The sequence below is a fragment of the Triplophysa rosa genome, linkage group LG4 (assembly GCF_024868665.1).
Source record: "Triplophysa rosa linkage group LG4, Trosa_1v2, whole genome shotgun sequence".
In the NCBI taxonomy this organism is placed as follows: Eukaryota; Metazoa; Chordata; class Actinopteri; order Cypriniformes; family Nemacheilidae; genus Triplophysa; species Triplophysa rosa.
Window position 1 is genome coordinate 28,231,254 of NC_079893.1, and position 14,913 is coordinate 28,246,166.

A 14,913-nucleotide genomic window follows, 5' to 3' on the forward strand; every position below is an offset into this window, starting at 1 on the left:
TCTTTTTATTTCAAAGATGGACACGTTCCTCAACTCAGTGCAGAGGTTTTAAAATTATAGTTTCACATGTCACCGTAAGGTCGTAAATGGTATAAACGAGTGATATCTGTGATAAATGCAGCAGCTGTTAGCAGACTGAGAATAAACTTGGCCATAAAGGCATGAACCCACTGACCCAATAACGCTCTCAGACAAAGCCACACACATTCACCCATGCGGTATTGTGCATGTGCAATACTGTTAAAATGAGCATAACTGTAAGACCAAAAGGTCATACACACACTAGATAACAGCTGGAGCTGATGAGAAACACACACGACTGATATGTTATCTATGAAGAGTACATAGCTTTGTTTTATTATTATTAAGATTATTCAACAGATCATTAGAAACTAGATACTGTTAACTACATCTGCTTCTTAAAACATTGCAACTAAGCAAATCTTTGGCAACAAGTCAGTGTATATAAACATTATACATCCTCAGAGAAATATTTGGCATCAATCCTGAGAACTTCAGTATCCAACCTTTGGACCGAAGAGTCTTGACAGTCAATACAAAGGAAAGGTTAAAGAATAACCTTTCATGTATTGATCACATTTTCCATAAGAGCAAAGTAGCAGTTTGCAAAAAAGCAGTTTGTTCTTCATTTGTCAGTAGTACAGCTTGTATGTATGTAGCAGACTAAATCCTTAATACTGTTTTTAAAAGTGATGCAACAGTGGTTTTATATGCAAACACTTTATTAGTGTAAAACAACTTAATAAATGAAAATGAGTTTAACACGGTTTAATCTTAATAAACAGTGCTTTTATGGTTGAGCCACTAAAAAAGTTAAAGGTTTTAGGCAGGGGTGTCACCAGGGACCTGTGATGAGCCCAAAAGCCATACGTTTCATACTGTATAGATATGAACACATTCAGTATTAAATTGAAATCATATAAGATGTAAGTGTTCCCGTTTGAGGTCCGTCCTATCCCAGCAGTACTCTTTGGAGTCTGTCTGGAGGTACGCTGTTCTCGTCCTCCGACTCTGCTTCGCTCTGTGGATTTGAGCTGCACGGAGAGGAGCACTGAGGAGAACAGAGGTAATGCATGAGCGGCAGGCGGTACTTCCCACAGAAATCCACAAACTTGATGTGCCTCACGCACGAGTCGAAGTAAACACCTGCGAGACAAGAAACAAAGCGCCTTGAATATCCAAGAACTTGACTGTTCCACAAACCGTTACGCTGTGGTTTGGCCGCCTACCTGCACACTTCGGATTCGGACACTCACTTGCCAAGTTTAAATAATGGATTAGATTGGACGGTAGGTCATTCGTCAGGTACAGGAGGTTGTGTGATTTGATTGTGCGACCGGACAGCTCCAATAGGGAAGGAGGATTGTAGGTCATGTCCTTGATAAAGCGCACAACCAGTGGGTTGCCACGAAGACTGAGCTCCTGCAAATGCACGAGGCTGAGGATCTCACGAGGGAGGAAGGTCAGCAGGTTGTTATGAAGACTGAGAGAGAGCAGGGAGTGCAGTCTGAAAGACATACGATTCTCTTGTTATTAAGCTATTTGACCTGAGAACGTGTAATGGAAAGAGCAAGACCTTACCTGTTGAGTTGGGGCGGGATGCTTTGGATGCGATTGTCACACAGAACCAGATATTTCAGACAGGTGAGGTTAGCCAGTTCAGGTGGGATCGAGGAGATCAGGTTTCCTCCCAAATACAGCATCTCAAGACTGGACACAACAAACATCTGAGCTATACCAAAGCTGTATAGGAAGTCATTGTGAATGTTTTTGTGTTTGATAAACCGCTCAGGGAGACAAAAAGTCGATACTTATTGGATACAGGAAACTTACTTGTCTTATGTAAAGAATCAGTGTTTAAAGTATAGTGGTGATCAATACCCGACATATTAAACAATGAAGACAAACATTCTCAAAGGAAAAATAACCAAAAAAGGAAGGAAATGCAAAGTTCAGACATTCAAATTCAGATAAGAGGAAATTTAGCAACACGTAGGTTACTGATCTTATTTTAACATTGAAGTTTGGGGTGGGATTGAATCATTAACTTAAGAGCAAATAATGTGTTGTCATGTAATTTGTATAAAAGTTACTATTTTGCTGTCTCATGCTAGGTTAGTCTTTCCTCTAAATGACCCAAAAACAAACGCGGGCCATAAAATGTAAAAAGTAACGCTGTAATATTTTTGTAAAAGTTGAGCCATGACTGAAATCTCTACTGGCACAAAGTAGATTTTATGTACATAATTATTATATAAACATTTACCATGGTTTTATTGTAGTAAAAGTAGCCTATAGTATCCATTTTTTTAGCAAATTGATTTCCATTTGTTTAAACATTGTTTTATTCCAAAATGCTCAAACTATAATTATACTTGGACAGGCACATACCAGGTCAGATTCTCTATTTCTGGAGGAATGCTCTTCAATCTGTTAGCACCAAGTGAGAGCGACTGCAGTTTGGTGAGTTTGAGAAACTGCATGGGTACATCCCCAAACCTGTTTCCACTCAGATTCAGAGTTTCCATCTGCATGCACGCAAAATCCTTTGGAAACGACGATTCATCCAGCAGATTGTTTTTCGCCACGAGCGTCTTTATGTTCGTTAACCGTATAAAGTCTTCTGGTATTAATGTGATGCCGTTATCGCTGATGTCCAGATATTCCAAGTTGGATAAAAGACAGACAGAAGGAGGAAGAAGAGATAAACGATTATAAGCGAGATGCAGCTGTTGAATTTGTTTTCTTTTACTGTCCACGATGTGTTCCAAGTTCATGTCGTCGAGATGGAGACGCGATAGATTCAACACAGCGCACCTGTCGTCCATGCTTGAGAAACGCGCCATAACTAAATGCAAAATACAGTAAAGCAGACAAAAATAAGATATAATCCATTCACATATCTAACACTGTAGCTGAGTGCACGGGACACGGTTTTATCTGAGCGTACACTAGCTGTCACGCCTCTGGGAGTCAATGGTTGGTTATTCTGCTTGTATGACCATAGCAAACATGATGAAAGTGCGGTGCTGTCATAAGAGTCTTGCGCAACGCTGCAAGCTTCACAGCAAGTGCTGGTTTGGTTTTCATCAGTGCCACCGCATTGAGCGCTTTGGTCCGTTGCTGCGATACGCCATATTGGTGAGGACATTTCTCAAGGGATTGCTATGATTTACGATCTACGTGGAGCATAAAACGTTGTCTTTGGTTTGCTTTTCATAGTCAGTAATGTTTTTATCGTGAACCAAAATTGTGAAAACTCACGGCTGAAATCGGTGGAGAAGTGTAAATGTATTTGTGCTTTTTTTTATTCAACCATTTTACTAAATGTATGTGTTGCCTGTTGCAATATGGCGGCGATGTTGACTCACGATCCATCGGGAAATGCGGAGTCTGTCTATCATTATGACTGCAAAATGCATTACTAAATATACTCAGTATTACTCTGTTATTTACTGATTGTTGCTGAGACGAGACATTTGAGGTACAGTACTCTTTATTGGCATTTTATGAGATTTTTTGTACAAAATTCTTTGTAAAAATGTGCATGTATTAAAAATAATTTCACGATCCAAAAACCCATAACCATCCAAAAAATAATTTTCATGCAATGTAAAACGTGTATCAAAACATTGCCAATCAATTCCGACAAAAAAATTGGATTTTGACATTGACATTCTCACTGTAGGTTTTCACACCCTGTGCAAGCTAAATTATTTAAATGATACATTTTGATATGAGGTATTATCTATAAAATGTCCTTATTAATTTATATGCATTCCTCAGTCTGACTACTTACATTGTTTTATATTTGCCAGTCAGGCGTCATTAACTTGGCCAGGTATTAAATAACGCATTCTAACATGAGCTGCATTCAAACTTCTCTCCAACTGCCTTAATTGTAAAGCAAACATGTTGTTCTTGCCTTACAAAAATATCAACATTACACAGAATGTAGAGCAACACTATTTTCAAATAGTTTACAGTAACCTTACATTGCCGTGTCTTAAAATAGTATGACAAACAAATAAAAAAACTAAAAACCATATAAAGAAAAATGTTTAAAAAATGCAATAATTAGCAAACCAACAAGAAAATATTCATTTAAACCACCCCATTTCATTAAACTAATAGTTGAGATTAAAGATCTGGACTCATTTTGTCCTGTTCCCCTCCATCTTCTCTCACACATCTTTGGTGGTCACTTTCATCTTCTCCGCAGTTTCCTGTCAAAATGAAAGTAAAAGGTCAGGCATTTTGTTCGCTTTAGACCCATTCACACAGAACATGTCATGCATTGTACCAACCTGAAGTTTATTGAGTTCGGCCACTCTTCGAGTCCATTCCTCTTCTGTCATATCCTGGTCATTTCCATCCATTTCATCTAGAGCAGGTAACCTATTTAAACCTGACAAAAAGACAGATCTTTATATTTATTTCCAAATCCCAGCCTCAAAGCCAAGATCAGGAACACAAGACTAATATCTCTCAGGTCAGAGTCTGGCTCACCATCACAGGTGACAGCAGTGCAGACCCAGTTCCCGCAGGCACAGACGCAGCGGTTGCATTCCACCTGAGTCTCAGCTCCATCTTCATATGTCTCGTCTTCTAAAGCACAATCTAAACAACACACACAGACAAACACAAAACAACACTTTAACCTTTGTTGCATAGCAGTGATAGACCACGCTATAGAAAGTAAAGATGGTGGTTATTGTTCTCACGTCTCTCGGGAGGGTTGAATCCAGGTCTGAGACAGTTAAGGAACTCTTCGAAGCTCAGTTTCCAGTCGGCGTTTTCATCAGACAGCTCAATAAGAGCATCCACACACAGACTCCTGTAAAAGACACGAACCACACCATTACCACCGATGGCTCCATTTTTCAAGAAAACATTTCTGCTACCAGGCTGGTGATAGACATTGAAGAGTGTCCTACATCACATGACTGTCTGGGATTAGATAACAAGACTGAAAGTGATTTAATCATTTGCCTTTCCTAACTCGAAACATTTAAAGTCAATCAAATCCATTTAGATGTCACTACAGTGCCTATAAATCAATTCACAATAAATGTGATTGTGTTATATATATCAAACAGACACTTTGGCCATTTATCAATCAGACCAACTTTATTAAAATGAATTTAAAAAATGTAAAGATTTTGTTCAAACACCCCCTTGAACTGCAAGAGGATAGCGAGTTCATAATCATGACTTTTTATAGACTAGCCCAGAGATTTTCCAAATCGTCAGAAAGAGATTATCAGGACCTGCCGTAAAACAAACTGATATGAGTATTGACACAGATTGCGTGGAATAAGCAGATGTTATTCAACCTCACAGCTGCAAACCAGACACCAAGACAGTGTACAGATTAAATGTACGTACTTTAAGTTAAGTATTGTGAATATTAAAGGGACAGTCATGGCCTAATGGTTAGAGACCAAACGTTGCCGGTTCGAGCCTCAGTACCAGCAGGGATTGTAGGTGGGGGAGTGAATGATCAGCGCTCTCCTCCACCTTCAACACCACGGCTGAGGTGAGACCCTTGAGCAAGGCACCGTGCTCCCCGGGCTGTTCAGTGCTCTGGTGTGTGTGTGCACTTGGATGGGTTAAATGTACACCATACTTGGCCTCGCATCACTTTTTCACTTTTTATATTACACCTGTCATGAAGGTTACGACTGAATGCTTTGTGATTAAAAATCCTTCTTATGCGTGCATTACTAAGAATGCTTTTTTTTGTCTGTTTGCAGTTTATTAAATGAACTTTTATGGTGTACTTCTAAAGTAATGAACAGAGTAATATATGGTTAAAATGACTATTGAGATGAAGACTGTTGTTTAGAAATTTAGGGTCACCAGGCTGAAATGTTCAGATGATCTTAAAAATCGTTTTTGAGGATATATGCACCAAAAGGAAACTATTATTTTGAAATGTGGAGAAAAAATATAAAAAATGAACGAGTAAGTGACCATACACTTTTAAACAGTATAGTGTACATTAAGGATGTAACGATTCACTCAGCTCATGATGCCATGCGATTCACGATACGATTCATTCACAATTTATTTTTACGAAATGAGTTGAGACGAATTAGAAATGAACAACTGCCCTTTTATTACAATTATTTCTTTGTAGAAAATATTTTATGTCAAATAACAAAACTTAACTGCAATTTTAAAACAAATTCAAATTCCAAATCAAATAAAAAATGACTAATACAAAAGTTTAAAATAGTGCTGTCAATCGATTAAAGAAATGTATCGGATTAATTACACATTTGTTCTGCAATTAATCATGATTAATCACACATAACATTAATGTTTTTAAATATACTTTTACATTCTTATAATTTCACATTTAATCTGTCATGATCCTGTCCTCTTTGTATTTCTAGTTCAGGCTGACAGGATCATGACAGCCCCATGTCTTGCGTCTCTATCTACACAGAACGTGTCAAAGCAACCGTTTCAAATAGCGCTTAAATGGTTTAAAGGCCTTTACATGAATAAGAGCGCGATTATATAATGTAATGCTATACAAAGGATGACAAAAACCGATGTTGCGTTAATTGCGTCACATATTTTAACGCGGTAATCTGAAAAAAATTAATCGCATGCGTTAACGCATTAACATTGACAGCCCTACTTTAAAATAAACAAACTAAGTCTGTGTCAGTGCTTTTCATGGATTTTTTTTACATTTAAGAAATCTCAGCATATCCGTGTTTGCCAAGTTTGCAGTAAACACAGCGGCCCCTGCTGTTCAAAACATGTAATGCGATTCAAATATCATCTCAACCGGCTTGAATCGTCACATATTATAATTGATTTTCAACCGGCTCACGGTGAATTGTTACATCCCTGTATTGAATGTCCACAGCAATTGCATTTCTGTCAATAGATCCTCCAAGGAATTACACACAGCACCTTTAAGAAATGGTAACACTGTACAATTACTGTACATTAATCACAATATGAAGAAGACTAAGAGTAATGAGTGTAAGTGTGTGTTTGACCTAAGTAGGCGGTTGTTTTCTTCCTCAGCATATGGAGAAGTGATATTGATGGCCGTCTCATTGTGCTGAATAAACTTCAGGAATTCTGAGGACTCCAGCTGAGCTTCGCCATTATCATAGTTCTGTTGGGAGACAAACAGCATTGAGAACAGAACAGATGCTTTACAGGCGTCTGAAGCTCTTTTCTCTATAAAAGCTGTGACGACTGTAGAGGTTATTTCTTGGAAACATACTGAATATACTGTACATTGTCATTGCTTTAATGAATCTGTCAGTGTCTGAGACGCATTCAAAGTAATTTAAAAAAACTTAAGGAGATCTTGCATTGAATATGTATACTTTGCCACATGCATTTAAATGTCATATTGCATTCGCTTTCTACATTTATTTCACCCCCCCAAAAAAAACACTTAATGAAATTCATTAGTCATTACTGTAATATATCATTCTTGTTGTCTGCCCATATGCCTCAAATTTTAAGTTGGAGCTTATCATCCAAAAATAAAAAAAGTGATAAATGAATAGTGGTAGATCAAGTCATCTATTGAATCACAAACACAGACCTGGAAGTATCTGAGCAGGACATCTGAGAAGTTGGATCCTTTGGAGAACCAACCATCAGGCTCCACCTCCAACTGCAACCATTCAATCACACGACTCCTCAACTCATTACGGTCAGCGAGGTAACAAACTACTGCGAACAAACGTTAATTTAGTACACACAAGTTACAAAAAAAACATCTGATTTGTCAAAAAAATACAATTGTCTAGGAGACTGTACATGTTTTCCACAAGAAGAGCTTAAAATGAAAATATGTTTAATTTTCCAAGAATTCTGAATAATAGTGAATCATTTCTCCACACTTTATTATAGTACTCTGTTCTGCAGAACACATAGATGTGTGTTACTCACTTGGGCTGTTGACAATCTTGTCCAGTTTTTTCTCTAAACAGGGAAAAAGAAAAACATCTCAGTGATTTTGTTCATCATCCACAGCTTATAACATAAGGCGCTCTTTATGCAAAGTTCATGTGGTCAGAATTCATTTTTAGTGCTGTATGGACGGTTTCGTCTTAACAACATAAACAAACGTTACTGTGCATGCGCACTTTTGTGACCCCAACTGAACTTCCGATACACATTCACAAACAATAGAGTGCCAAACACAAACCGGAAGTTACATTTGGGTCAGGCGCACGAGGGTCCAATAAAACGGTCTATACAACCTTAAAGTCCCCGTGAAACGGAAGTTGCGATCGTTTTTACTTCCGTATTTTGACTCATTTCCGAGTGAAATGGAATTTTGAATGAGAGAAATAGTGGGCGTTGCTTTCGTCTTTCTCTGCGATTTGACTGGATGTATAAAAACAGCAGTTGCATTTTGAAATGGAAGTGGCAGCAGACTGACAGTTAAAGGGGAGGAGTTAACGGATGCTCCACCCAAGCCGTCTAACAAACGTCATCTAAGATGGATAGTCATTACAGGAAGTGCATTTTCAGATTTTAACTAAAGATTATGAGGGCACACGATTTTTAAAAAGAGAATCACCCACATTGATAAACTATTTCTAATAAACGCAGCAATATTTCATGAAAAAATAGGCATTGTAATTTTTAATTTCACTGCGACTTTAAAAGGATTTGGTATTTAAAAAGTACTAGCCTAGGTTAAAATAAGACTTCATTGGTTTAAATGCGTGTTTGTTGCATCTTCATTTAAACATAAAGCATTGATCCAGCTAAACATAATGATCTTTTAAAGGAAACGAGGTCGTTAAGAAGTCAGATGCATCGATTCCAACACACCTATGCTGTATTCCATGATGTAATAGAAATGACTTAATCATTAAAGGAACATTAGAAGAGCAAACAAACACACACCTTCACAATGTCCATCATGGGCGACCTGTACTTTGAGTCCGGTCAGACATGCGTCTCGATGCAGCTCACAGTGGTTACGGTACGTCTTTCCATTGCTGCCACAAACTGGACGCTTGTGTGGTTTACATTGCTAAACAAAAGCACATGGACATTAAAACATCTCTACGTCCATGTGCACCTCATCTAGGCATCTTATTTTTCTCAGAAAAGATAAAAAGTTAAAAAGACAATTGGAATTATGTAAGCAGATCAGTTGGGGTGGGTAAATGTATATGATGTGATAGTGGGAAGAGGGCATGTGTGTTTGACGTGCGGGTTGTATTTACCTCGACACACAAGCAGGTGGCTTGTCCTTTCTCTGTGACCGCACATTCTCTACCGGCTCCACAGAACACATTCGCACAAACTTTACTCTTACTCCTCACCACCTACACAACAAACATACACAAAATAAAAACATTACGAATCTTTAAACAGACAAGGACCAATATGACTCATGTGTTTCTATGACGTTACATTGACATTTGGTGTTGGGCGTGGCTTTCACCGCTTGAACAAATTGAGTTTTTTCTGTTTGGGTTGTATGCCTAGTTCAGTTAGTCAAAATTGCAACCTCACAATTTACATATGAATGTAAAATTTTATATTTCACAGGCATGAGGATTCAGTAGAGAAAAAAACTTAAACTTAACCACAAGATGGCAGACTAGATTGTGAATGTAATGAGTAAGTAAAACACAAATTCTCCAATATTATACTCGAGTAATAATAAAGAACAATGCCTTCAGGGATTGTGAATTTAAAAATGAAACTTCTGTCATCATTTACTCACTCTCATGTAATTTCATACCCTTTTAAATGACTATGAACACAAAGAAAGATATTTGGAAGAATGTTAGCAGTTTTCAGTTCCGGGACATCGACTACCATAGTAGGAAGAATTAAATGGTAGTCAAAGGTGCCCCAGAATTCTTTGCTTTCCTAAATTCTTCAAAATATCTCATTATGTGTTCAACAGAACAAAAAAATACAATAGTTTTTTCCTACTATGGTAGTGGATGATTTCCCAGAACTGAAAATTGCTAACATTCTTCCAAATATCTTTCTCTGTGTTCATTGGAACAAATACATTTATACAGGTTTGAAACAACCTGACGGTGAGTAAATGATGACAGAATTTTCATTTTTGGATCAACTATCCCTTTAAGTGCCTTACAACCCCACTCACCTAAACACACACACTTAGACGTATTCTGCTCTGTTATAATGCTGTCTGATTGGTCCAGACAGAAGTGAAAAGCCCTTTGACACAGTTCCAGATGGGACGCAAATCTGTTGACCTTTGCCATGTAATAAAGAGAGTGAGTAACAAAGAGTCTGACCACGACAATACACCAGCACATGCTGTCACACACTTTAAAACTAACACACACACGGCAGATGGCACACGCATTCAAACCATCTGCACTGTCTGTACTTCGATGAATTACTTAAAGAAAATCATATTTAATTGTATAGCACAATTTTACCATTGTGTGTGGATGTACATTAGTATTGTTTATCATTGTTCATGCGCTTTGGTTTGTAAACTAATGCATTAAAGCTAGTTGTCAATCAATATGGGTTTCTATAATAGCAGGTGAAGATATCAGCAACTGTATATCTTACAAACCTCTTGATCTAGCTTTGAAAAATGTCTGCAGTATGCTTAGACAGAAGAAGGGAAAAAAGTAAGCAATTGACAATTGGTCGGGAATCTGACACTAAATAAAATGTTACTTCTGTTATTTGGCAAATAGCAAAAATATTAAACTATCAAAATTGTGTCAGCTAATGAAGTGTTCCCCTTCAAAACAGAACAAGCAAGTGTACACCAATGCAAGTACACACTTGCTGCCTAAATGCAAACTACTATCATTGACAGAATGTCTTTAAACATGCTGTGATGGCTGGAAATGTGTTGACTGGAGACATCTGTCCATCTGTTCATGCCCCTTGACCCCCAACTCTGACCTTCCCCTCAAACCAAGGAGATTCTAAGACACAATAGAACTCATGTCCCAGAGAAGAGCTTAAGGATTATGTTTGTGGGTTAGGGTGGGGAATTCTGTTGCACTCTCTGTCTGTCTCTCTCTTTCACACATAAGGGAATTTGTGCACCTGCAATGAATATTTTACATAACAGATGAGTCTTAGATGCCAACAGTGTGATCTCACTTAACAGTTTTCCTACGGTTAGAGGGTGTGTGTGTGTGTGTGCGTGCGTGCGTGTGTGTGTGTGCGTGCGTGCGTGCGTGTGTGTGTGCGTGCGTGCGTGCGTGCGTGTGCGTGTGTGTGTGCGTGTGCGCGTGTATACAAGTGATGATTCCGAGTGCCAGACGAAGCATATGCAAAGAAAGGTGAAATGCAAACATTTATTTTTTACTGCACATTTCCTTGGGAAATTTGGATTTTTCTTGTTCAATACAGTCTCCATTTCCTTTTCCGGCACACACTAAGAAGGTACTAAATACAGGATAAAGTGTATTAATATTAACATGAAGGCAAAGAGAGTAAGCAATGAGAACGTAAATAGAGATAGGAAGAGAATATTTACAAATGCTGCCTCAAATAGCAGACAGCAGAAGAGATCCGAGTTGAATTTCACTACAGCCAATGACTCAACAAAATGTGATCTGAGGGAAGACCTTTAGACTCACACGTCTTCTTCTAGCAGACTATACATCAGAATGAATACACACACTCTCATAGAGAGAGTTGACGTGATGTGACATTCCTTACATTCCAAACACACTTTGTAATTTGACACGTTTGTCACAATCTGCGAGTTACCTTATCACAGCTTGATGAAAAAGAGCATCGAAGCTTTAAGTTCGGCTAAACAAAAAGAATTACAGAAAGTTTGTTTGCAGTATTATTAACTGATTTTATTCCATTTATGAAATGCTTTCCTTGGTTTTAAAATCTCTACGAAACCATTTGCTTGATCTTTTTTTATGTGGATAAAAAAATCAATTATAAGTACATAACTTTTTTTTTTTATTACACAACAAAACTTTCATTTTATATAATGTTCTGTTATGCATACATTTGTTACATTAGTTACATTTAGTAAATTCATAGTTTTGATAAATTCGCAATGTGAATTGTGTTTTTATAAATGACCCAAGTTCACGTATGGATGGTAGTGTATCTCTACTAAACTGAAAAGACACAGTGCTTTCACATAAAGACACAAATCTTTATAGATTTGTCCATTGGTGAAACCAAACATTTAATAAAAACGTAGTGTGCGAGCTCTAGTGTGCAGTTTTTGTATTTTTATCCTTTTTTTATACAGTTTTTCTGCCGTTTGCTCGCTTGACAACTGAATGCATTTATGTTTAAAGGGACGGTTCACACAAAAATACAAATTCTATCATCATTTACTCACCCTCGAGTTGTTCCAAAAATGTCTTTGTTCTGATGAACACAGATAAAGATATTATAAAAGAATGCTTGTAACCATTGACTACCATAGTTGAAAAAATGACAATGTCAAAAGTGCCCCATACCTGTTTGCAGTCCTACATTCTTCAAAATATCTTCTTTTGTGTTCAAAAGAACAAAGAAACGTATAAAGCAATTTTACAAGCATTTGGTTACAAGCATTCTTCCAAATATCTTTCTCTGTTCATCAGAACAAAGACATTTATACAGATTTGGAACTTTAGTAATGATGTAATGAAATAGTAGTAATGAAACTTAATCGGTTAAATTATTATTGTAATGTCTGTCAGGTAATACAAATGTTTTCTAATAATTTTATGATCTATATTGTACTAAAGTCTAATGCTGAGGATAACGGGTCACCAACTAGTATCTCTGAACTTCATGACCCTGAGAAAATGCAAATGATCTGATAGCATCCTGCTTATCTTACAGCTGCTGTAAGACACTTAAGCCCCTCTTTCTGCCACAGGGGGTACCAGAGTAGCCTTGCCTTCAACCTTCTGTCTGTCTGCATGCATCCAAAGTGAAGAAAATGTTAGAACGTTTTATCTAACCTAGATACCAAAATTGCTTTCATTTCTGAAAAACAGCAGACGGTCCCTGTGTCCCTCACCTCTCGAGATGACTCTCCACATCCGAATGCGTGAGCCCTGTTGTTTGCTTTCTAATGAAAGGGCATCGCGTCTTTCTTCCCGATGACTTAACAGGCCTCCAGGCGCCCACATGAAAGAAGCAGAACATCTGCCGTGTCTAACCATGTGTCAGCACTTGCAAGACCAGCTGATGGCGCACATGTCAGGCCTTCAAATCAAACAGCCCCGCAGGCACACTAACACACTTTCAGTGCATCTGTTATAGTCAACCGGTGCTAAAATGGTCTTATCCCACCCAGGTGGTAACGTATGTTGTTGTTTTGCTCTTCAGCTACACCACACTTAACCATTATTTTGCTGTTACCTGTTAAGACAAACACCAGCTGTTTATGCATCTGCTGAAGAGATGACGACATCTGACCTTCCTTCTCTCCTCTGTTTACTCTCACGGAGTAAAGCTCTTTGTATGAGAATTGGTATATACCTGTTTATAGGGTTATATATCTGAGCTCTTAAAAAAGAAATATCCCAGATATTTTAGAGTTTCTCTGTAGGGAACCTTAGTGTCATGTGGCCACACAACCGACAAGACAATAGAACCTAGACAATTTCCCACTTACATCACTTGATAAATAAACAATATTGCTGATACTTTACAAGCCAAAACATAGATAACAAAAAATGTCTTTAAGTGTAAAACTATGTACTTGGTCTTTAAAGTACATACTTCACACCTCGCAGTAGACTACTGTACAACAGAAGAATCACTTTGGTTTTCTAAAGACAGACAACTAAAATTCTTTGCACCAGACGCATTTTTTGCACTTTACTTGATGCAACTGCGTCAAATAAATGTAAATCTTTTGTCTAGATGTAGTCTTACAATTTTAAAAATATTTGCTGTTATTCGGTCAACTTTCTTACCTCCGCATAACAGCAGACGACGAAGAGTAAGATGCACGCTGAAAGAGTCCGAATGATCTGTGGCAGGACACGATGATATTAGAGAAAAGACTTTCGATTAAAAATCCGTTTTATAAAGCGCGATCACTTACCATCGTGCACGAGCAGAGCTGAGAGAAGAGATGGTGCGCTACTGAGGGACTACATTACATACTTCCCGAGAGAGAGAGTTATTTACCATCCCCCTGTCAGACACCCCCACACTTCCCATTGACTCGCGCGCGCACATACACGTTTGTTTTGGTATCCTTATGGATACATTGTTATTTGCACCTGTACACACACTAAGTAACAAGTGATGTCGTAAAGTTTTATTGCTGATACACAATGATACAAATATTGCCAAAGCATTGAAAGACGTAGGCCCGGTTTCACCGACAAGGCTTAGTTTAAGCCAGGACTATGCGTTAGTTAAAGTAGGATAGTTAAGTCGCTTTTAATAAAATACCTTTGATAAAAACATTACAAATGAAACAAAAAAATGGCAATGACATGTTTTAAGATATGTTTGGGCCATTTCTTTTCAGTTAAGACAGCTCTCATTTTAGTCTTAAAGGGATACTTCACCGAAACATGAAAATTCTGTCATCATTTAATCACCTTCTAGTTGTTCCAAATGTGTATAAATTTCTTTGTTCTGATGAACACAGAGAAAGATATTTGGAATAATGCTTTTAACCAAATAGATCTCAACACCAATTGACTCCCATAGTAGGAAAAAATCAATGGTAGTCAAAAGTGCCCCAGAACTGTTTGCTGCACTACATTCTTCAAAATATCTTCTTTTGTGTACAACAGAACGAAACGTATTTTTTCCTGCTATGGGAGTCAATGGGTGTTGAGATCTGTGTCATTTTTGGGTGAAGAATCACTTTAAGCCTTGTCTGTGAAACCGGGCTTTAGACTATTACAATTAGACCTACAAGAAACTATACACCCA

The 14,913-nt window shown here is 37.7% G+C and overlaps 2 protein-coding genes across 3 annotated transcripts; both read right to left on the reverse strand.

Moving 5' to 3' along the window:
* Positions 1–358: 358 nt before the first annotated feature.
* lrrc58a (leucine rich repeat containing 58a) lies at positions 359–3,124 on the reverse strand. 2 transcript variants are annotated; one of them, XM_057332327.1, is made up of 4 exons: positions 2,413–3,124; positions 1,603–1,731; positions 1,278–1,528; positions 359–1,167 (listed from the first exon to the last, which is right to left on the reverse strand). In XM_057332327.1, exons 1-4 carry the CDS (start codon positions 2,865–2,867, stop codon positions 974–976), a joined length of 1,029 nt encoding a protein of 342 aa, XP_057188310.1. In that variant the 5' UTR covers positions 2,868–3,124; the 3' UTR covers positions 359–973. The 2 variants fall into 2 exon arrangements, with proteins under 2 accessions (XP_057188310.1, XP_057188309.1); XM_057332326.1 differs by having other exon boundaries at positions 1,251–1,528.
* Positions 3,125–3,348: 224 nt separating this feature from the next.
* Positions 3,349–14,139, reverse strand: fstl1a (follistatin-like 1a). Its single transcript, XM_057332277.1, has 11 exons — positions 14,066–14,139; positions 13,935–13,991; positions 9,252–9,353; positions 8,926–9,055; positions 7,957–7,989; positions 7,607–7,737; positions 7,044–7,165; positions 4,746–4,858; positions 4,531–4,641; positions 4,329–4,429; positions 3,349–4,247 (listed from the first exon to the last, which is right to left on the reverse strand). Exons 1-11 carry the CDS (start codon positions 14,066–14,068, stop codon positions 4,206–4,208), a joined length of 945 nt encoding a protein of 314 aa, XP_057188260.1. The 5' UTR covers positions 14,069–14,139; the 3' UTR covers positions 3,349–4,205.
* Positions 14,140–14,913: the final 774 nt, after the last annotated feature.

Excerpts from the sequence above, each read along its gene's own strand:
- lrrc58a (XM_057332326.1), bottom strand. The coding sequence starts at position 2,867 with ATGGCGCGTTTCTCAAGCATGGACGACAGGTGCGCTGTGTTGAATCTA. Across the intron at positions 1,732-2,412 it reads GAAATAGAGAATCTGACCTG|TCTTGAGATGCTGTATTTGG; the intron begins GTATGTGCCTGT and ends TGTTGTGTCCAG. Across the intron at positions 1,168-1,250 it reads TCCGAATCCGAAGTGTGCAG|GTGTTTACTTCGACTCGTGC; the intron begins GTAGGCGGCCAA and ends CTTGTCTCGCAG.
- fstl1a (XM_057332277.1), bottom strand. Across the intron at positions 7,990-8,925 it reads CCATGATGGACATTGTGAAG|AGAAAAAACTGGACAAGATT; the intron begins GTGTGTGTTTGT and ends TTCCCTGTTTAG. Across the intron at positions 4,642-4,745 it reads ATTCAACCCTCCCGAGAGAC|ATTGTGCTTTAGAAGACGAG; the intron begins GTGAGAACAATA and ends TGTGTTGTTTAG.